Here is a 23,485-nt window from a genome sequence, read left to right as displayed (position 1 = left end):
AAAACTTTGGGGCCTTAGAGACGGAATTCTGCAATTTATAAACCTCCACTTACCTACAATTGAGATCAAAATTAACGCTAAAGCTATAGTAGATCTGCTGAATAATCCCAGGGCTGCTGAAAGTGTTATTTCTACCTTGGTGGATGACTGCAGGTACCTAATATCCTAGCTTCTGCGGGTTCGTGTTAAGCATTGTTTTAGAGAGGCCAATAGATGTGCAGATGTCTTGGCTAGGTTGGGTTCCAATCAAGCGATTTTCATGTTTTTAGAAGTCCGCCTGTAGACCTTATGGATTTTCTTAAGGCTAATGCCAATGGTCTGTACTTAAACAGAATCTGTTCTAAGCCTATTTTGGCTGGTTAGTTTCAGTAATACATCCCCTTTTACCATAAAATAAAAAATAAAAAATAAAAAAATAAAATAAAATAAAAAAATTTCAGGGTTTTATACCTCGACCCTTCTTATCTAAAAAGTAAAAACTTTTTTTTAGAACATTTCATCCTTGATCTTATTTTAGGCACTCAAAACAGCCAAAAGGTAGTAATTTCCATTTATTTTAAGTATTACTATTTTCTGAAAAACTGTATACATATATCCTCACTTTCTCAAATAAATGCTGTGTGGAAGTGATACAAGGGTACCTCGACTTCTCCTTTATTTTCACCTAGTTTTTACTTGGACAGTACCTGTTACTTACAAAGTATTTGCCTCAATATTATCTGAATGCTGGACGAACTTGCTCTATGACCGTTGTCTTTTATGACATGCACAAATTATTTGACGAAAACCATATGCTCCTGAAGTTGTTCTTTATTGTGTGAATAGAGAAGCTTTCTCCACTAACTTGTTCTAAAGCCTGAAAGCAATAGACAGGCCAATCTTAGGAGTTTCATTTATGTCCATAAAATCCGCTTCTCCAGCAAGAGTTAGAGCAAGCTTTCCCCAAAACACTTGCTGAATAAGAGCACCTGCCCTGCCATATGTGTTTATTCGAGCCTTCATCAATGTAGAAGGAAACAATGCATGCTGGCCGCCAACTGTGATGGCACTGTCACTGTTTGAAAAGGTATGCTTCAGCTCAGCTCCAATGGCAGTGTTGGTCAGGGGGTTCATCACGTAGTAACAAGAAGCTTTCCAAGAGTCAAGCTTGTCATGCCTGCATTGTGAGGGGAGCTTAGAGAATCAACCGTTTGTGTTTCAGGTTCATAGTCAGTTGAAATAACTTTAGAATCATAGAGTGGTGGAAAATTTGTCTCTATAATTTCTTAAAAGTAAGTCTTAACAGTCAGTAAACAATTTCTTTCCCTTTTTTTTTTTTTCCTAAAAATTTCTTCCTCCAACTTTTCAGGGGGATACTCACAAGGTCAAGGAAGCAATAAGAAAGTCACTGTTGATGCTCAAACCAGCATTGAGTTTGTTCAATGTTCCTGTTGATATGTCGAAGGCAACATCAGTTCCAAGGGAGAGAAAATCACTTCCCAACACGCCTGAAAAATTTATGAGGGGGCTAATTCCTGTAAGAGGGTCTGCTATCAATCCAAGACCTCCTGTTATCCCAACATACTTTTGCAAGTATTGCAGTTCCACCTGTTACCACAATCACTGTTGGCTAAGAATGGATCTCCTGTAATGTATCACATGCCACAGGCTCAACAAGGAAATTGAAAGTAAAAGAGATAGAAAAAAAATATATTGACGTAAGAAGTGTTCAGATTTAAGATGGCAAGAAAGTGACAGAAGATTCTTACCTTGGCAGAATCAGGAATGGAAAGTTTAAAAAGGGTCCTCAGTCCGGGCACAATATCTCTAACTGTGAGAGTCATGGAAAACCAAAGTTCAAGCTAAAGTATCATATTGAACTAGATCAATTTCCAACTATTTGCAAACAAATGATTGAGCTCAAAATTATAATCAGAACTCTATTCTTGCTTATGGGGTTTGCTTCAAATTCTTAAGTAACTTAGCTCAGAGTCAACATTATAGATTGAGCTCTTAATTATTCAGTGCGTTAAATTGTCTAATTGTTGGCCAGCAAACAACAGCTTCATTAGGAGCACAAAGAACTGAATAGCATGACAACTAAGTCATCACATTACCATAACTTTTATTTAAAGGGGAAAACAACATTCTTCTTGACTGCAATGAGACTGTTCCAAACCAAAGAACAGATGCCAGAGTAGTCCATTTTTAGATTCTGGGAACTAGTGATCAATGTATTATATGATTGACCTCTTCAAGCATATTATTATCTCAACGAACGAAATCCTGACAAAATTTAAAATTTTCCTTGTGATGGTATAACTGTATAAGTATATTACCTCATATAATTATCAAGATATTTAATGTTACCCAATCCAGCAGTTAAATCATTCTTTGAGTCTTTGAATATCCATTCCAATACCAGTTTTGGAAACCCACATTTATCACTTTCAGAATCTGAAATTACTACCATGAACTATGCATAGCAAATAAGAAATACGGATAATGGATATTGATAATTAAAGCAACATCTGTCTATTTAGTTGTTATATTTTTTGAACTCTAAGCATAGCAGGCATAACATGACAAATGTGTACTGAAGTGATCAGGTTGCTTTATTTTTTCCCCTTATGATCATGTCTTAGAAACACAATTTCATTTCTACATATTAGTTCTGATATCAGACATTGGTTTAGATGTCTTTAAGGAAAAAATTCAATAGTATTCATGTGACAAAAAAAATATTGTTTTAGAAACATGATTTCAATTTTACATATCGGTGTGGATATCAAACATCCAAACATTCAAAGTTTGGATATCTCTAAGGGAAAAAAATTCAATAGTATTCATGTTGTACAAAAATCGTGACTTAGAAACACGATTTCAATTCTACAAATCCGTTTAGATAATGTCAAATGGGAACCTAATTCTACATATTAGGTTGTTTATTTTATATGCAACACTATGAATTTCCAATCTTAAAGTCTAAGAAATAAATATGCACGTAATTAACCAAGAAATTGAATTCTTTAGCACAAAGATGATAATATTCTTTAACAGATAAAAATTACATGAGAAGAAATTAAAAAAGAAAAAAAGAAACAGTAGCTTTAACCATTGAAGAGACAATTACATTGACAGGAGAGATCAAGATTGCAGTCAAAGCGTTGGAAGTGAAGGTCCTTTGGTGGTCGCTGAACATATCCATTGTATAGAAGATCTAGCATAGAAGAAAACAAATCAATATAAGTATATTACAATAAAGAACCCAGATTCTAATAAGAAATCATTCTAACAATAAATGAGAAACCAAACAGATGAGATAACCTCTGGCCTTTCTGCCAATATCAAAGTATAAACCAGGATAGTACATGCTGGTTTGTTGTTAGACCTAAAAAAAAAAAAATGGAGATCAAAATTTTTGTTTTTAGCTGTTTGCATTGGTTGGCATGAAGATTTATTGGAACTGGAAAGAAGCAGCCAAAGAGGAAGTTTCCTATTGTACTGACAAGCAGAAGAATTAGTAAGAGAAATTTCCAAGAACCCGTTTGATAAAAAATTAAGTGGCCTATTAGAGCTATAGTTATACAATGATCTTTGACACAGCTGCAGTTTAGATTTTACTTTAGAACAGCAAGAAAGAACAAAAACAGCAGGATGAGGTCTTATACTCTTACTTGGCACACATTTTCTGTAGCACTAAAGAGAATAGGTTGCTCTTGATTTGGTTCCTCTACATTTTCAGTCCAATAAATACATGTATAGGTTTCCAAATCTCCACCAAAGTTGTTGAAATGCACCAAAAGAGTCATTGAGGTTCAATGGTTTCAATCTTTCAGTTTCATCAAACCTTTCAAAACCTTGGCATGCACTTGGAATAATGCATGGCAGTTTTTTTTATTTTTTATTTTAATCTTTTTTTGGGACTTGGGTAATTATTATTACAGTTACTATTTTTGTGGTAATATTTCATTCCTTTCTTGAATAATTGGTGGAATTAATTTGCCATCAATGTTCTGTTCTGTTCATATCAAATGGGCAGAAATTCCAGGTAATTTGTAACTAGTGATGATTCCTCTAGGCTTCAATAGGTGATTGCCTACTTTTTTTTGAGAAGGAGGTGATTACCTATTTTGGAATTTAGCATTAGCACAAAAGAAAAGGAAGGAGTAATCCATTTTCTTTTCTTTTATTAGTGGGAATCTTACTAGTTATCCTCCTTTGTGCGATTGCTCCAGTGAATGGTACCTCAGTACTAAATCACACATGAATCAGCTCAGTATGTTGCATTCTTGTACCTCTTGAGTCTTGGCCCTTTCTTCCTTAATCAAGGTGGCACTATTAACAGAAATTAACTTGGGAAAGCCGGATGTTTCCTTTGAATCCATCAATATTGTGCACTGATGTTGAATCTGTGCAACTTTACAATGGCCTAAATAGTAAGAAAATTGCTACGTTCACAACATTTCACAACAAATCCTATGTCCACAACATTTAGTAATTTCAATTACAACAAATATCAAAACCATATGAGTAGGCTTAAGTTGTATGATAAGGACAAAGTTTAACTACAAAATTAGTTTTAGCCTAAGACTACAACTTTACTTAATAAAATAAATATTATTACATATTTTGAAAATCTAACTGTTAGATTATATGTTTTTTGCGTTTTTAATACACTTGTCAAATTTTTTATAAATTAGATATTATTTACTATATGATCTATAAGTTTATATTTTATACATAATTTTAAACTATAAAAAACTTACAATTTAAACAATTTATTGATGAGATAATTATTGATATTTAATTTTCTAGAAATTTTGTAAATATATAGGATATAAGATGAAGATGTAATCCAATGATGGATTTGTCAAAATTCATATCTAATAAAAAGATATCTAATAAACTTTGTCCATATGATAATTAGGTTTTATTCAAGATCAATGTACATTACAAGCTATTAAATTGCAGGATTGCACCAAAACAAAAACAAATGAAGACCTTATTCATTTATCAATAACTACTCCAATCACCTTGCCTAGTTTCACCCTGCTTTTATAATAATTTTCACAAAGTATTTAAAAGTTGCATTGCCATTCTTTAGATTTTAAAAAGTTACATGAAATTAAAAATTTTAAAAATAAAATAAACAACTAAACGCAAATATATATAACTTTTTAAAGTTTTGAAGCATGCATCACATTTATTTTTTCACTGGTTCATATGTGAACAATATTTAATTTATTCATTTTTTTTTTCTAAACATGTGAACATTATTTTCATATTTTGACTTTTCCCCACTTGTGGATCTTGAAAATTCATATCATGTTAAAATGAAAATTCCAAGAGTTGGCTTGACATATACTTCACGTAAAGCGTTTGTACCCGTATAGCGTTTAACAACCAGATATGCCTTGTCGCCTATCTTTTTAGCTTATACGTAATTGCAAATTTGAAACAGCTCCTAGTAGTCTAGTACACATTTCTTTTTGTGCCAAACGACCTGCAGCATAGGTGTTAATAAAGATATGCTCCACCAACTATTCTTTTTGTTTTTGTTTTCATCCACATTTTAAACTATGGTTGCTTTATAAGGGAAAAAAAAAAAGAAAAAAAAATGTCATACCATTCTGAATATTCCACTTAATCATCCACCAATTACAATCTATCACAATTCACATATCACTTTATTTTTCCTTATAAAATAATCAAAGAAAATAAATAAAATGAAGAGGTGCTAATCAAAATACAAGGAATCAAAAACCATTAGACGGTTTAAATTGATCATTTCCGGAGAATTAAATGGTCTTCCTGAACGAGCTTTTTATTTAGTAGGTAACGTCAATGAAGCTATTGTGAATGCTGCAAACTTAGAAATGGAGAGCAAATTAAAGTAATGAACATTCATAGTTCAAACCCCCCCTCTATGAGAGAATTATTAAAAAAATCATAATTGCAATGCGGAGTATAAAATAGAACACTAAAGTGGCACATAAAATTTTCATTGGTATGTATTGATGAAGCATAAAATGGAACATTTTAAATTGCAACTGATTTCATTCTTTCTTTTCCACCAAAAGTTGAATCCAAACCCCATAGTCCCAACTCCCAAACATTAATGTCCATTGTAGTTCAAATCCATTTTAAATTTTCGTTAATTGTGGAAGTAGCTTCTCCAATATTAGTTGTTGAAATTACAGGTTTCTGTTGGTAGCCATGAATTAAAAGAGGTTACAATGTCTATTCCATAACATGTTGCATCAAAGTTCTAGCACTGATTTTTTAGCTGAAAGTCATTTCCAATGACCATGACTCCACTTCATGGATGCTGGCTTTCGCTTACAAAGTATTGACTCTTGTGCTTCATATAAATGGCAAGGCGTTCTTGAAATGTTCAATGACCCCACTGACTGTCTAGAAAGAGACAATGGGATTTCTTTTTCATGTGCCGACGCTTGATCATGAAATAGGGCTTGTCTCAAATCAAGGATGTTTTGATTGATAAAAAGCATTTTATACTAGGAAGCTCGACATGACGAGAGTCTAGTGCTGAAGAATCTCTCCAAGGCATTGGTCACTAGCCCAAATGCTTGTACATACTATTATATTACATCCATGAACATCTTAGAAATATTGAATTTGTGGCACTCGTGGTGAGAATGGGTTCCACTTTTACATGGAAAGGATTTTAATTATAGATGATATGATGGGAGTATGATAGGGCTTTGTGGGAAACAGCAGGAATCAGAGGAGTTTTGTTGCTGCAAGGCCATCTATTGTGTAGTGTGAATGTGGGACTGACGGCAGGATGTTTCACATAGGGAAAACATGTTCATTGTACATGGGATTACTGTTTGGTCAAAGATTGTCTGACCAAATTAGTTCAGATTGAAAGATACTTTATGGTGATTCACATTCAGTTATTAATATATTGCTTAAATGTATATTTCTTGATCACATCCTCTCTCTTTGCAGGACATCCACACAAAAGTTAGGCTGTGCATCACAGAACTGGAGTATAATTCTGCATTCAACCACAATAATTTGAACTAATTTTTTTGGAATTTTCTGGCTATTAATAAGAAAGACTAGCTACTTTGCATCCATGTCCACTAATTGGGGGGGGGGTGGGGGGGGGTGTGAGGGGGGGTGTGTTGTTGCCAAAGGACTTGTGTAACACAAATGTTTACCCCACATTAATTCCCATTTCCTTTCCTTCTATTTTCCCTCCAACAAATTTAGCCTTAACAATGTCCAAGCTCTGAATCTAGAGACAATGAAGTGCATACCTACAAGAACTCCATCCCAAGTCTTTGCCTATTGTCCACTACCATATTTTGAAATTGTCGAAGTAATTTCTCCAATATCAGTTTTTGAGATTATTGGTTTCTCTCATCTAAACATGGTTGCTAATTATGATGGAGACAATAACTTCAACCACTCAACTTACAGGAAGTAGAATAGTAGCCAGTATATATAATGGCATCAAAAATCATACCATGTCTCCATTTCATTTTAAAAGTGTTTTGTTTATTCTATGGTAGTAATTTGTAAGAACAAGTTTTCAAATTGAAATTTAAATGCAGCGGTTCATTAAATTATTTTCAAGAAAACAATCATATTGTGAAATTCTGATTGCACGCCATGAAACTGAAACAATCTGATCCTCGTTGCAAAGATGGTTGCCATTATTGGCCTTACACCTTGTGGAATTTAGCACTTTGGAGGAAGCATTAGAAATGATTTCTCTTAGCTTGTCTCCCCGTGAATGAATGGCTAAATCACTAGACCACACGTGAAAACCAAATTTTCATTACCTAAATCATATTTTTTTAAACAAAAGTGACATTAGTGGTTTACCATTTAATTTGTGATTGGCCAATGCGTATGCGCTTCTCTGACATTGATTTGCACAGACCTTGTGTAATTTTTGCACCTCTGCAGGGGAGCAAAAACCTAGTGGAGTGCAATGATGTCTCTTAGAGCTCAAATCATATAAGATGAATCTATTAGCCAGTGGACAAAACCATGCCAGAGCCTTTCTGCAGTGCTTTTGGCTTAAAAGCACAAGGCATTGTTGAATGTTCAGTAATATATTTCTATCAAGTTCTATTATCAGTAAGGAGTGATAATTATAATGTCTGGAATAAAGTTTGGTCCGTGATCAATGCAACTTAATGTTCTTACTATATGCATTGCTTCCGGACCAAGCTTCATTCCTTACATAAGTTATCAAATCATAATCCAATCTATAGTACCAATTTTCACAACAGGTTATTCTTGCTACAAGACTTATTTTCTCTTCCCATTTGTTATTTGTTATTTGAGTATTTAATTTAATTAATACATTTATGAAATTATTTTGCATTGACATAAATTAGTCAAGCATTCTTAATTAAATTCTAACTGCCTATGCAGAAGATACACTGCCATTTTCACAAAAATCATATATTAGACTAAAAATTCCTAATAAAGCATTTTCACTTTTCACATAAGGGACATAGACTAGCCTCAAGAGGAGGTGGTGGGGGGGCCGGATACTTCACTTGCGTTTGGGGCACCTTGTTCAACTTCTTTAAGCAGTTTCAAAATTTCTTCTTTCTTAGCCACCAGTGCCTGCATTTTGGAATCAATCTTTTCAAGCTTTTGCTTCAGTATTGCTGGGTCTTTCTTATCTTCAGGATTCTTTTTCTTCTTCTCCTTTCCACCTTCTTTGTCCTCCTTACCATCCTTGTCTTTCTTTTTCTTATCCTTATCCTTTTTTTTCTCCTCTCCCTTCTCTTCTTTTGCATCATCCTTCTTCTCCTTTCCACCTTCTTTGCCCTCCTTACCATCCTTGTCTTTCTTTTTCTTGTCCTTGTCCTTCTTTTTCTCCTCTCCCTTATCTTCTTTTACATCATCATCGCCGTGTTTCTCTTCCTTTTCTTTCTTATCCTTCTTTTCAACTTTGCCTTTGTCTTCATGTTTTTTGGAATCCTCCGTCTCTCCCATGTTTAAAATAAGGAATGTTACAGCTTTTGGTTACTGAATTCCCTCTGAAAACATAAAATTGGTGAGATTTAGAATGTAAGGAGCATCAAGGAAAACTTTTAAATGCCTACTAACACTAATAAGCCTTCTTATATAGAATATTAGTATAACTCTTTTCTTCTTTTTTAATCAAACGCTACTATATATAACTTTAATATGTTATGTGATGTTGATTTTCTCAATTAAAATATCGGTTGACTATTACATCCAATGATTATGTACATTGTAACAGGTATATAAATTTGACATGTTGATAAAAGAAGTCAAAGTTCAATGCAATGAAGCTGGGAACTGAAGTGACCATTAAGTCATGGTGATGACAGGCATTTTTGCTTAATGCCTCCTTTCAATATGTAACATGGTCCAAATTGAATTCTAAAGGGTTGGCTTAGTGGTTCCTAAGGCCGCAAGATATCCATGAAATCCTGGGATCGAAACCCCTTGCTAGCATCTTTGGGCCACCTCTAAAGGATTTCTCTTTGTAAATATCCGGTGTGTGTAGAATGGGGACTGCACATTCACAAGGTAATAGTAAAAAAAAAGGGTCCAAATTGGATCGCATCTTTGCTTGCTTATTTCTACATGCATTTCAATATGCTATAAGATGGCATGAGTAGATTTGCCATAATAGAGAGAAACATTAAAGGTTTTGCCTCAAGTGAGGAATGGGTGCTGATATATATGTTATGTAGTTAGAAATGTACTCCAGCCAAAGCCATCTCTTCATTTCAAATATCATGCCTACATCATTATGTTACAATGATTTCAGCATTACATCATTTAGCACTTAACTATTTCCTCCTATTATTAATCTGTGTCACTGTATTGGCCATCAAAAGAGACCATGAGTAGATTGAAGAAGCAGAAGAAATACAAAGAATCAGAGGGCATGATGATATACCTGGAGTCTCAATCACTTGGGCTATTGCAATAAGATATGTAGAATCTCAATTCTTGTGTTGTTTACAGTTTGCACAAACTACAGGGTGACCTCAGTTTTTATTCTGTGATCCTGACCAGTAATATATATCTAAATAATTAATCTGGTTTAGCAAGAAATATGAATGCCCACATGTTTTGTTCTCAATTCAAACACTTGGTATGTGCTACTTTTGAAAGTAATTCTGAAAATAGCATCAACTTTCCACGGTAAGCCACAAACTACTTGTAAATAAAAAAATTTTGGGCTTATTTTTCGGCAAATATTGTGAATTTGTGATATGTTCTCTCTCGAGAAATTATTCCGTGCATCCAGTTTATCTATAAAAAAAATTCATTATCATGCCATTTATATTTTCTATCTATGAATAGTGCTAAGAAATAAACCTTTGATTGTGTGGTTCCCCATCATTCTCTATAAGCCCTCTCTTTTGGGGCATAATTTTTTTTTGGGCAGTGTTTGTTTTTATGACGTGTGTTTTATGTCTTTTTATAACTTGAAAACGTGACTTTAATTACTTTGATAAAAAAGAAAAAAAAAGAAGAAGAAGTGACTTTAAACCATTTTTTCAGTTATAAATCACTGAAACACATTGGAAAACAAGTTTTTGTCCTGTTTTTTTGGATACTAGACAATTGTCATAGACAAAGACAGAAAAAGTCAAGCGAGCTCTATGAATCTAATTTAAATTAACTAGTATTGGATAAATAATTTTATTCAAATAAATTGGTTTGGATTAGGATGAGTTATGATTAGTTTTATTGATAGTTACATTTATTTGGAAGTCTATCTTGCGTAAATTTATACGTTGACAATAAATAAATAGTAGTGATGAATAATTAAGTTACAAATTGTTATCTAGTCTATTATTGAACCTAGACTTCTTCAAAGTAGTTCACTTATCAATTTTAAGATTTGATCACGGCACACCTTTGGTGCGATAGTCACTCAATAAGTATAAATGCTTGTGGAATGTGGGAGGCAAGAGTTGGAATTCAAGTCTCTAAAAAAGAGTTTTACACACATATACACTTAGATTATACTAAAGGAGAATTTCTATCTTTTATATATATATATATATATAATATTGGTTCCTAGATGGGACCAGACTAAAAAAATTGTGTCCATAATAATTGGTATCAAAGCTTGATATAGAAAAACATGGTATTGAGATATTGGAAGGTGAAGTCAGTAACATAGTTTCCTTAACTTTAGGACGGCTGATTAATAACCTAAGAGATGCAACAGATTGAAGGTAACCAAAATGCAATCATGCAAAAAGCTCATACAACTGAGGTGAGACGAAGAGGTCAAACCATGGGTCAACGAGTTCAGTGTTACCGTTCCAAAGGTAGCAAAACTCTTTTCGTGTTTCAGTGGCAATGGAGGCTTACAAAATATTGGCAAGGATTGTAGGTTCATGAACTAAGAAGCACTAAAAATGTCTGAAAGGGTGGACAAGTACGGTCTTAGAACAACAAAAGAGTTACAAAACCTTGAAGAATGCGAAAAAGGAAAGGCGATTAAATCCAGAAGGTTGATATGTGAAAAACTAAAGAGAAGTACTTGGTGGCAGAGGAAGAATAAAACCTTTGAAGACCCTTAAGGACAAGGGTGTTTTAGAGGGGATGAATTTTATGAGTCTAAAATATCAAAAATACTTCTAAAATACCCCCAAAACCTCTAAAGTGACCAAATTGGTGTTAGATGAAATCTACATAATTTTCTTTGGTTGGTTCCGCGAGATTCAGGAAGATTTTACGTACTCTGTTTGGGTTTTATTATGCCTTGATTTTACTTAAAAAACAAGGCCCAAAAATTGTTGGTGTTTTATTTGGTTCCCAGTTCATTTCATTTTTACCTGTTCACACTTCACACCTTACAAATTCGATGGCGTGACTGTACTGAAACCGAATTCAATGACCAAGCTATGTGTTGAAGGCTTGAAGCTAAATCCTTATCAGTGGACACGTCTTGAAAATTTCCAACCGTTGCCTCATAAGACCAAATAACTAACAAGAAAACAATAGAACCAAAAAAAAAAAAATAATAATAATATGTTGTAGTCACACTCAAAATAGTAGCACTGGAAAGTAGTAACATAGTTTGAAGTTTGAACCATTACATCCATTGAAATGATAGGTTGCCACAACGGACTCCATAACCAGCATAAAATTTATTATTGCTTTACATAAATCCTGATGGGATTGCAAATGTTCTCGAGCCATTTTAGATTGTCATGATACAGTTCTGAATCCACGAGCCGGTGGTCATCTATCCATTGAATTGTTTGTTCAATAGCATCTAGAATATTTTTCTTAGCTGCAGGGGCAAGCTTGGAACCAATCTTCTCATTATTGATAGTATTCCTCATGTTGTAGGCATAGTTCTCCAAAGCTTCCTTAGCCTTAACCTTCTTCCTGTGTTCATCATCTTCAGCCTTGTACGCCTCTGCATCACTAACCATCCTGTTGATCTCTTCACTGGACAGTCTTGCCTTATCATTAGTGATAGTCATTTTCTTCATCAAACCAGTGGAAATCTCCTCAGCAGACACATTCAAGATACCATTGGCATCAATATCAAAGCAAACTTTGACCTGAGCTTCACCCCTGGGTACTGGAGGAATACCATAAAGCACAAATTCCCCCAAGAAGTTGTTATCCTTAGTTCTTGCTCTCTCACCCTCATGCACTGAGATGGTCATAGAAGTTTGGTTGTCATCTATAGTGATGTAGTGGCCCACCTTTGAGGCAGGAATGGCAGAATTCCTTGGAATCAAAACAGACATATCACCCGTATGATTAATTGAGATGCCAAGAGACAAAGGGGTGACATCTAAGAGCACAATATCTTGAAGTTTCCCCTTACATATACCAGTCAAGATAGCAGCTTGAACAGCAGCTACATAAGCCACAGCCTCATCTGGATTAATGCTCTTACAAAGCTCCTTCCCATCAAAGAAGTCCTGCAACAACTGCTGCACCTTAGGAATTCTGGAAGAACCACCCGTTATAACGACGTCATGGACACAACTCTTGTCCATGTTAGCATCAGTCAAGCACTTCTCCACAATATCAATAGACTTCCTGAACAAATCCATATTAAGTTCCGCAAATTTGGCACGAGTAATAGTTGAAACAAAATCAATACCATTATATAAAGAATCGATTTCAATGTTAGTCTCAATTGCAGAAGAAAGAATCCTCTTTGCTTTCTCACACTCAGTTTGAACCTCCTAAGAGCTTTCGAGTTTACACTAATGTCCACCTTGTGTTGGTTCTTAAATATTTCAACAAAGTGCTTTATCATTCTGTTATCAAAGTCCTCACCTCCAAGGTGAGTGTCTCCAGCAACAGCCTTCACTTCAAAGACACCTTTCTCAATAGTAAGTAGTGAGACATCAGCAGTACCACCACCCAAATCAAATATCAACACATTTCTCTTGCCAATGCTATCTTCAATCTTGTTTAGGCCGTAAGCAATGGCTGCAGCAGTTGGTTCATTAATTATACGCAGGACATTAAGGCCTGCAATGCCTCCAGCATCCTTTGTAGACTTACGCTGGGAATTATTGAAGTAGGCGGGGACAGTAACAACCGCATTCTTCACAGTTGTGCCCAGGTAGGATTCAGCTATCTCACTCATCTTTTTTAGGACCATAGATGAGATTTCCTCGGTGGCAAAGTGCTTCTCTTCACCCTTATAATTGACCACAATCATAGGCTTATCACCCGGACCTTCAATGACCTTTGAATGACCAAAGGTTGATATCGCTTTGAACCAAGGGATCACTGAATCTCCTACCAATCAACAGTTTTGCATCTGCAATATAATTAGCCTTTTAAGGAATTGATACTTCAAATAGAAGATGTAAAAACTATTAGACAATAATGAAGCACAAGAAGCAACAAGATTATATATTGACTTTTTTTTTTTTGTAAGTATATTTTTTATTCGTGAATTTAAGTAATGAAAGCGGACATTTTTGCAGCTCATTAGTCTAATAATGTGGAGTTACCACCGACTCTAGAGTAATAGGCCGGAAGTAAAAAATTTCAATGTTTTGCTTTTGTGACAATAGGTAAAGAAGAGTTCAAGATAAAGAAGTGTTTCATTTCTTTAGGTGAGAAGGAAATTTTTCCTTCTTTAATAGGTGAGTTGAAAGGTTTGAATATCAACCAATTTGGCAATTTGGCTTCAACTTGTGAATGTAGAACTAGTGTAGTTTTTTTTGGGGGGGGTGGGGGGGTTAATACTTGTTGCACACAATTTGTTACACATAGTTTTACACAATCTATTTTAAAATTTAAAGCATGACTATGAGTCATGATTCCCGGTTTAAAATCATAACTTCAAGTCACAGTTTCAGTTCAAAAATAGGGTGTGTAATAGTTTGTGTGTAAGAAACACTATCATTGAAAGATGCTATAACAACCCTAGCAAGTATTTAGAACCCTAAACTATGCTTTTTATGGCTTAATCACCTTTTAAATTGAACTAATGCTATTAGTCCAAGTATAAATTATTAACCAATTTCCATTGAACAAAAGCTATACTAAACAACGCATAACAAATGTAAAGCACAATGGAGATAAGGGAAGAGCAAGCAAACCAAACCAAATATTAAGAAGTGTTTAAGAAAAGGAAAACTCGTGACACCGGGCAAAAAAACCTCTCGCCTGACCACCCATTGGAAATCTCCACTAAACAAGATTGTTGCAGTACACAAGAACATTATGAACCGTCTAAGCCCACAAGTTTATATGTACTTGAGCCCTCCAAGCTCCAATTAGCAACTGACTACTTTGAGTCCTTTCTCTTTCTAGCTTATCAAAGAACCTCCATTGAAGCACGAATGAAAACACCACCAAAAAGAATTAGATTATGAATGTGGCTTCTCAAGTTTCCATGAACTTTCACTCAACTCACAAGGTCTATGTGTTAGGTTGAGATGAAGGAATACAATATCTCAATTGAAGGTTGAGATGAAGGAATACAATATCTCAATTGAAGATTGAAAGAGATGAAAAAAAGATTGTGGAGTTAATTTTTCTTAAAAACCAAAAGCTCTCTCTTTTCTTACATAGAATGGCCTTTCTGGGATGGGTATATAATCAACTAGGGTTTGTTAAGACTCTTATTAGAAGCCCTGGCCACACATACCAACTGTGAGTGTGTGTATTAGCACATATATACTGGTTAGAAAGTGTACTGAGTGCAGAGTACAAAGATAAGAATTAAAAAAAATATATTCTCTTAATTCTTCATTAACAGAAAATATTTTTATTCATCTATTTTATAAAAAGGAGAGGGGAATTTTATTGTAGAGAGATTACCAAAGACAGAGTTGGTGGCGTTCCTGGCAACCTGGTTCTTGGCTGCATCACCAACCAAGCGTTCCGCCGGAGTGAAAGCAACAAAGGAAGGAGTGGTCCTGTTACCCTGATCATTCTCCATTATCTCTACTCTTTCATTTTGCCACACTGCCACGCACGAGTACGTTGTACCCAGATCTATCCCAATCGCCGGAATCTCTCCTTTGTTGGCCATCGTCGTCGGGACAAGAAGCTCAAAGTCTTTTTTAAACCGAAACTAAGTAGGTGAAAGTAGACTGAATATGAGACACTTGGCAATGAAAGGTTAAAGACGGTACTATATAAAATTATACATTTGCCTTAACCACGAGGTTGTCTTCATTTCCACCCACTTGGAATAAAAAATAAGGAAGAAAAAGGAAAATGCATGCGCAGTGCCACATTCCGGCCAGGTGGTCCAACCTGAAAAAATAAATAAATAAATAAATCATACATAATAATTTAAAATTTTATATTTATCTACTTTAAAAAAAAAAAAAATTTAGAAACATCTTGAATTTTTTTTATGCCAATAAAATTAAATTTTGGTCCATAATTTGAGCAACTTAATAATATGTTAGAGTTCTTCTTTTCTTAAAAAAAAAAAAATAGGCTTTTTACCAGGTGCATATATTCTTTTATATTCTTTGTTTCATTTTTGTATTATTATTTGTCGCTTGTAAACACCATTAGAGCATCTCCAACAAAGTATGCATAGCTAAAATATAGAGAATATATGCTACTGTTCATGCTCTAGCAGCTTTTCTATATCTGGAAATTGTTTTTGCTAATGAATAGTAGCCCATCAAGTCTAATGGGCTACTGTTTATTCTTCAAATCATTTTTTTCTATTATAATAATTTGGTGTTGAATAAAAAAATGTTGAAAGATGTGTAGCTGTTAAAAAAAAATAAAAAATAAATGAAGAAATAATATTTAAATGAGATAGAGAATGTGATAGAGAATCTGTTGAAAAGTATATTTGAAAAAGTGGGTAAATAGAGGTAAAAGTCATTGTTCATTCTCCAAACAGTACAAAACTTTGATGAATCTGCTAGAGATGCTCTTATGAGGTTTTTTTTTTACCTTGGTAGAGTCCTAGTTCACACATCCAATAAGAATCAAATTATAAAATCAATATCAATATATATATATATATAAAAGCGGAGACTTCATACTAGAGAGGATGAGGTCCTGCCAAGTGGCGTCTTTTATGGTTAGCTCTTTTATTTAAACTATCTAGCTTTTTTTTTTTTCCTTTTTTTTTGGGTTAAAATTTATTACACCTTATCTGTTATTACACCTCACTCCTCTCTCTCAATTGACAATAAAAGATCAAAATCACGTTTAAAGTTTATCAATTGATTATAAAATAATGTTTAAACTTTCAACTATGTCTCTTACGAAAACCAAACGTCTCCTTCATTACACAAGCTCAATTATTTTTACCTCTTGCAATTCTGAGTTCTGAACCATCTCATTTCCATCTCAAGTCCTTTGTTTCCTATACATTTGGTCAGACAACTAAAAAACCAATCTTTCCTAAACTATGTGGTTGAATCTCAATCTTAAAGGATTTCGTGAATGACTTCAAAGGGCCTCAATTCCACTACGGAGATGTTCTCCATGCTTGGCATGCCATCAATTTCAACAGGTCCCTAAATCTCTCACTTTGTTTCTCTAAAACTAAATTGTTATGCACTTTCTCTTTCTCGTCTCCTTTTTTAGAAAAAAAAAATGATTATTACCTGTAGCATCTCAAAGATTTTTGCTAAATTATATAAATAAAAATATAATAAGTTTATTACTAATAATATGATAGCAAAATGTAAAAACATAATATTTAGAGACACTTTTCATGTAAATTTAATCAAATTTCCTTAGAATGGACAATCACATGTGTTAATTATAATTATAAAAATAAAAAGTTTATTTTATATATATATATATATAATGAATTAATTGCTGTTATATAAAAATTAAGTAACCTTTTAAGTTTGTTCACTTAATTAACTAAAACTACTATTTTTTCTAATCAAAAAAAAAAAAAAGGGTAGTTGTACAATGAAAAAAGCTAAATTTACGTGACTTTTAACCAATTAGTTGTATAAGTGTTTTTAGCTGCATTTTTTTTTTTTTTGGGCCTATAGCCACATTTAAAAATGTGGTTATATATCCAGCCAAATAATAAAAATTTTTAAAGACTGACCTATAGTCACGTTTAAAAAATGTGGCTATAGGTAACCTATAGCCGCAATTTTAAAACGCGGCTATAGGTAAAGTCTATAGCCGCATTCAAAAAACATGGCTATAGGTCCAGCCGAATAAATAAAAAATTTTTAAAGGCTGACCTATAGCTACCTTTATAAAACGCAGCTATAGGTTAAGTCTATAGCCACGTTTGAAAAACATGGCTATAGGTCCAACATAATAAATAATTTTTTTAAAAGGCTGACCTATAGGTGGAACTCGACATTGCTAGCAATGTCGAGTTCCACTTAAAACTATACAAAGAACTCAATTTTGAGGATATCAAGTTTTACACCAAACTCGATTTTGTTAAAATAGAGTTTAAAAAATAGGGGCATTTTGCTAAATAGTTTCAAAACATGGGCATTTTGCTGCATAGTTTATAAATTATGGACAAACCATTACAAAGTACAAACCAAACTCAAAAGAAAAGTACATTTACAAACAATATAGTTCTCAAGCCTTCTGGACAATTAGGAAAAAAATGTTATATTTAATGGAACCATATATGAACTACATTCTTGGGGTACGATTGATAATTCTATGGTATTAGAGATTCTGAGATCCCTTATGTATGTGATTCAAATGCACAACTATCCCTGGGCCTTTACCACTATTTACCTTTCTCATATAAAAAATAGAAAGAAAAAAAAAAAAAAAAAGCTAATTATTTTTAGGGCTTTTTTGTATATGAATTTTTTAGGCTTAATTACATATTATACCCCTTAATTTGGTATGTTTTTAATTTAATCCATTAAGTTTATGTTTTTTTATTTATTTAAATTTTCATCTTTAAATTTCCTAATTTTTTTTCAATATAGTCCTTCTTGATCTTGATTGCCTTTAACTTTACAAAATGACATAGTTTCATAATTTATTTTCCATTTTGTTCTAAATGCCTTTTTTTATTTTATCTATATATATATATATATATATAAACCACCCTGAATTCCTCCTCTCTTCCCCATTGCCTCCCTTTACAACTTTTCACCAACTCATTATCACCACACCCACAATCACGCAGTCAAATCTACAACCGTTGCTCCAAACCCAAACCCAATCTTGATGTGATCATATCCCAATCCCTACGCCACGTAAATTCCACAAAAACACTAATATTGTAACACCTCAGTTCTTAATTTTGTTGGAGATTACAATTATTTGATTATTGTTATTATTAGGGATGAATTATATAATAATTAAATATATATGTTCAATAATAATTATATTAATATTGGGTATTCATGGTAATTGGAATTAGGGCCCTTGTGCACATTGAAATGATTGATTAAGGCCATTTAAGTACAAACATAACTTCTTTACATATATATATATATATATATACACAAACATAACTATGTTAAATTTTTATATGAAGTGGTTATTTGGGAAATGATCCAAAAAATTCCTTAATTACAAAGTCAATAATTTTCATACTCAATAAAGTCGTAATTTCTATTTTTCTCCCTCACACAATATAAACTATAAACCCTAATTCTCTTGTTTCCTCTCTCCTCATTATCTACCCAACCAATTACTCTTCCATTCATATTTCCACAACAACAATACAAGCACCCCAAAGATGGCCCATGAATTCAATCACGACTGCCACGTGAACAACTTGCTTAGTTGGTAACGCGAGTTCAAGAATACATCACTAATTTATAAGTGTTGACAAAAATTAAGGGTGAACCACTTGGTTATAAGTCAAAGAATCACTTCTTTGACCACTACACAAAGGTCTAACTTAAGTACATAGTAGAATTGTGAGTCTAAAATTAGGGTATATGTTTGAGATGGTGTTAGACATCCTAATCTATTTGATCCATTGGATTAGCCTTTCACTTGTACCTCCTAGCCATGTTCAAATAAGGTTCTTTTGAAGACGATCTCTCCAAAGCAAGCATCATATCTTTAAGTAAAATATTTAGATTGTCACACTAGGGCTAACAAATATTATAAATCAGCGTGGGTGTTCCTACTTCTAGAGTTTATCTAGTGGCATGTGTCTAGCATATACATCTACCCTAAGCAAGTGATGGTTCATAATTTTGAAAGTGGTGCCACACACATATGTATATATAAAGAAAAGTGAGAAATTATGGCTTTAGTATGACACAACCAACAACTTCCGAAACACCCAAACTGACCACCCATTTAGAGATCCATTGTCCTAATTAGAAAACTCATTCATTTAAATTTGATCAATATACAAAACATCAATTCCACATTGCTTGCAAAAGACCCAATTTGCTTTTCTAATTTCAAATCCCACCACCAAAAAAAAAAAAAAAAAAAAAAAGGAAATTGAGTATAAGATATGCAAAAAGAAGAGGCAGTGGCAGAGGAGACGGAAAATAAAAAAAAGGTAAATTGGAAAATAAAAATGAAGTTATATGGTTTTAAGGAACTTAACAGTAGTCCATTTAGTGAAAATTTGATAGGAGGAGAAGGACCTCAAAAAATATATATCAATAAATAAATAAATAAAATTCTCAATTATACAGATACAGTTGAGTCATAGACTCATGGATTACCATTTTGAGAGGAACAAAGTTTCTCTCCAAACTAGTTTGGAGAGAAACCCTACAAACTCATCATATATATTTATATTGAGTGTGAATTTTGAAAATCTAACCGTTAGATTACATGTTCTTATTACATCCTTAATACTTACAAAATTTCAAGAAAATCAAAAATCAATTGCTATGTCATCAAATAAATGTTTTAATTTCAAGTTTTTGTAATCGAAAATTGTATATAAAAATAAGTTAATTGATCAAATAGTAAATAATATCCAATTTGAACGAAATTTGATATGTATGTTAAGAACATAAGAAACATTAAATTCAACGGTTAGTTTTTCAAAATTCACACTCAAAAAAGAAATATATATGAAGTTTGAAGAGTTTCTCTCCAAACTAGTTTGGAGAGAAACTTTGTTCTTTTGGCATTTGCATCTAATCCTTACATAGGGGCAGAATGATTAGGGAACTGGCCCTATGGTGGGGTCTAATTGGACTCACCACACATATTCATAGAGTCCACCCTGTACCATACAGGGAAGACAATCTCGTACTGTATCGGCCTGTACAGCCAATATTTATCGTACCGGAATTTTCGTTGGCACAGAAACACTAGCATTTCGTACTGATTTAAATACCAGACGTACCGGAGCTCTTTTAGCCATACCACGATATATACCAGATTCCAACCAGTTAATGAATATCGGACTGGTACAAAATTACACACAAAATGTTACTTTCCCTCCCCTTGCGCCAGTCATACTTTCTACCTCCCTTCATTTCTAACTCATCTTTACACTAATGATGAAGTCATGCCATTCGGTGGCGGCACCTATAAATATCCAGCAAGCTTTGAGTCCTTGAGAAGGGGCTAAAGGTTTGAAGCTTTAAGAGAGAGAGATAGTCTACGGTGAAAGATAGAGAGAGCTATGATGGAGGTGAAAGAGTCTTGGAAAATAAAGAATTGTTTGATAGTGAAGTGATGAGTTTAATCGTGTGAAGATGAGGGCTTGTTGGAAATTGTAATGACATGTAGGTTGTACTTGTAGGTCTAAGGCGTGTGATGTGGATCAGAAAAAGAAAAAGAAATTAATAAAGGTGGGAGGTAACTAGCAAGAGGCATCAAGCATGTGTTTGGTTTTATCACCCACCATTTTAATTTTTCTAATTATTTAATTTTTTTTTTTTTTTACCAAACCCCTTTCACGTAATATCTTATTTCCCACCAACTACCCCTTCTTTTTTATTATCTTTTTTTGATCTTATACTTTTATTTCTTTTATTTCTTTTTTTAATAATAAACTTATATGCTTCACAAGTTTAATTGCTTAACAAATTAACTTTTACCAAATAATTAAAGTTATAAATATGCAAATAATATTTATTTAATTATTTTAAAAATATATACAAATAATATATATATATATATATATATTAGGCATAAATGTACTTTTAGTCTCCAAATAAAAATATATACAAATAATATATATATATATATATATATTAGGCATAAATGTACTTTTAGTCTCCAAACCAATTAACGCGTGTTATTTTCGTCTTTTTTGTCAGTCAACCGACGAAAATATCTGAGCTGGTTGCCGGAGGAATTAAAATATTATAAAAAATGCCACATTAGCATCTATTTAAAAAAAAATTGTCAATTTTAACTAAATAAAAAAATAGAATTAAAAACAATAAAATACATAAAATTTAGATCTACTCATTTTTAACAAGAACACACAAGAGCACAAACCCAGAAAATCATACAAATCTAGAAAATCATACAAACCCCATCAACAACACACAAGAGCACAAACCCAAAAAAACCGTACAAACCCAGAAATTAAACACAGAAAAATCAAATCCACACCATATTAAACATGAACAAGAAATTAAACATGAACACATTAAACATTTGAACAAGAAGACAAACCCAGAAAATTTAAAACCCAAAAAATTAGCATTAGATCCACATCAACATAAAATTAAACATGAACAAATCCAAAAAATCAAACCCCCACACCACCAAAGCATTAAACACAAAACTCAAACCTTGAATTTCTGGCCTCCAAACACAAAAACACTAAACTCTAAACCCAAAATTTCAAGCACCAAAGAAAATAGAAGTAAAGAAAGAGTATGATTCTCTATCTTTCCGAGAAACCAACACAAAATCAACTTAAACCAACACAAAACTCAACGATCTAAAACCCAATGATCAATGACCCATAGATCTGAAACCTAACGGTCTGAAACTTAACTTAAACCATCGATCCAAAACCTCCAAACCCACCAGATCCACCACCTCTGATCTCTACTTCTGTTTCATTGCAAGGAACCCAGGCCGAAGCTTCTTAAGCTTCAATCCTTCGTTGTTGACCACGACAGCCATGAATCATAGTGAGTCCTTTCTTGGCTTGGTCTATGGGTTTCACATCAATGGACCTAGCCGATCTAGACCCATAAAACCCAGATCTACTAGAAAACCACCACCACAAACCCACCGACCACACCACCGCCGACCACCACCACATCATAACCCAGCAACCCAAATCAGCCAAAAGTCACGAACCCAGCCAAAACCAAATTCATGGCAACCCACGACCTAACCCACCAAGGCCACGATAGCCCACCACCGCTGCATGTCCTTAACCCATGATTCATAGCCACCAAACCCGACCCACCACCAACTTCAAAAGTAGGGGCCATTGAAGACGAAGGAAATGACCTCGGATCTGCCCAAAATGACTTGAACAATATGCTCACAATCATAGTAGTGAACATAGCCTTTGCATCCTCCAAACAAAAATTCAAAATCTTCAACAACCAACCACTCTTCTTACAAACTTCGATTTTGTCGTTGCCATCTTCATCGTCGTTGTTATTGTTGTCGATGAAGTCGATGATGTTAAGAGAAAGGAAGTAGAAAGAAAGAAAAATGAAAGGGAGAAGACTGAAATGGTGAAGAGAAATAGGAAAAAGAGAAAATTTGTGATCATGTTCTTGGTTGTGTTCTTTTTCAAAATGAGTAGATCTAAATTTATGTATTTTATTGTTTTTAATTTTGTTTTTTTAAAACTAAAATTGACAAATTATTGAAAAAAAAAAAAGAAGATGCTGATGTGGCATTTTCTATAATATTTTAATTCCTCCGACAGCCATCTCAGATATTTCCATCAACTGACTGACGGAAAGGACGAAAATAACATGCGTTAATTGGTTTAGGAACTAAAAGTGGTAAAATTAAAATGTAGGGACCAAAATGGAAAAAAAGCCAAATTGTAAGGACTAAAAGTACATTTACACCTATATTTTAAACTGCGGTAAACCTGAAGCGGTACACCAGTATTGACCGAAACTGACATATATCGTTCCACTGGCCAAATTGATACAGCTTCTGG

The 23,485-nt window shown here is 33.5% G+C and overlaps 2 protein-coding genes and 1 pseudogene across 2 annotated transcripts; all 3 read right to left on the bottom strand.

The window, feature by feature from the left end:
• Nucleotides 1–524: 524 nt before the first annotated feature.
• LOC112006243 (mitochondrial outer membrane protein porin of 36 kDa) lies at nucleotides 525–3,398 on the bottom strand. Its single transcript, XM_024038535.2, has 5 exons — nucleotides 3,307–3,398; nucleotides 3,113–3,199; nucleotides 1,749–1,810; nucleotides 1,361–1,587; nucleotides 525–1,156 (listed from the first exon to the last, which is right to left on the bottom strand). Exons 1-5 carry the CDS (start codon nucleotides 3,350–3,352, stop codon nucleotides 850–852), a joined length of 729 nt encoding a protein of 242 aa, XP_023894303.2. The 5' UTR covers nucleotides 3,353–3,398; the 3' UTR covers nucleotides 525–849.
• A 4,857-nt stretch (nucleotides 3,399–8,255) lies between these two features.
• Nucleotides 8,256–10,008, bottom strand: LOC112006244 (uncharacterized). Its single transcript, XM_024038536.2, has 2 exons — nucleotides 9,914–10,008; nucleotides 8,256–9,017 (listed from the first exon to the last, which is right to left on the bottom strand). The coding sequence occupies exon 2, from the start codon at nucleotides 8,971–8,973 to the stop codon at nucleotides 8,494–8,496; it is 480 nt and encodes a 159-aa protein (XP_023894304.1). The 5' UTR covers nucleotides 8,974–9,017; nucleotides 9,914–10,008; the 3' UTR covers nucleotides 8,256–8,493.
• A 1,988-nt stretch (nucleotides 10,009–11,996) lies between these two features.
• On the bottom strand, nucleotides 11,997–15,624 carry LOC112006248 (heat shock cognate 70 kDa protein-like; annotated as a pseudogene).
• Nucleotides 15,625–23,485: the final 7,861 nt, after the last annotated feature.

Source organism: Quercus suber, unplaced genomic scaffold (genome assembly GCF_002906115.3).
Source record: "Quercus suber isolate HL8 unplaced genomic scaffold, Cork oak 2.0 scaffold_681, whole genome shotgun sequence".
Classification (NCBI taxonomy): Eukaryota; Viridiplantae; Streptophyta; class Magnoliopsida; order Fagales; family Fagaceae; genus Quercus; species Quercus suber.
The sequence above is the reverse complement of the archived record's forward strand: the minus strand, read 5'-3'. Positions and strand labels throughout refer to the sequence as shown.

Coding starts and splice junctions, on each gene's coding strand:
- LOC112006244 (XM_024038536.2), bottom strand. CDS start 8,973: ATGGGAGAGACGGAGGATTCCAAAAAACATGAAGACAAAGGCAAAGTT.
- LOC112006243 (XM_024038535.2), bottom strand. CDS start 3,352: ATGTACTATCCTGGTTTATACTTTGATATTGGCAGAAAGGCCAGAG. Junction 1,811..3,112: donor TCTTGATCTCTCCTGTCAAT/GTAATTGTCTCT, acceptor TGACTCTCACAG/TTAGAGATATTGTGCCCGGA. Junction 1,588..1,748: donor CCATTCCTGATTCTGCCAAG/GTAAGAATCTTC, acceptor TTGTGGTAACAG/GTGGAACTGCAATACTTGCA.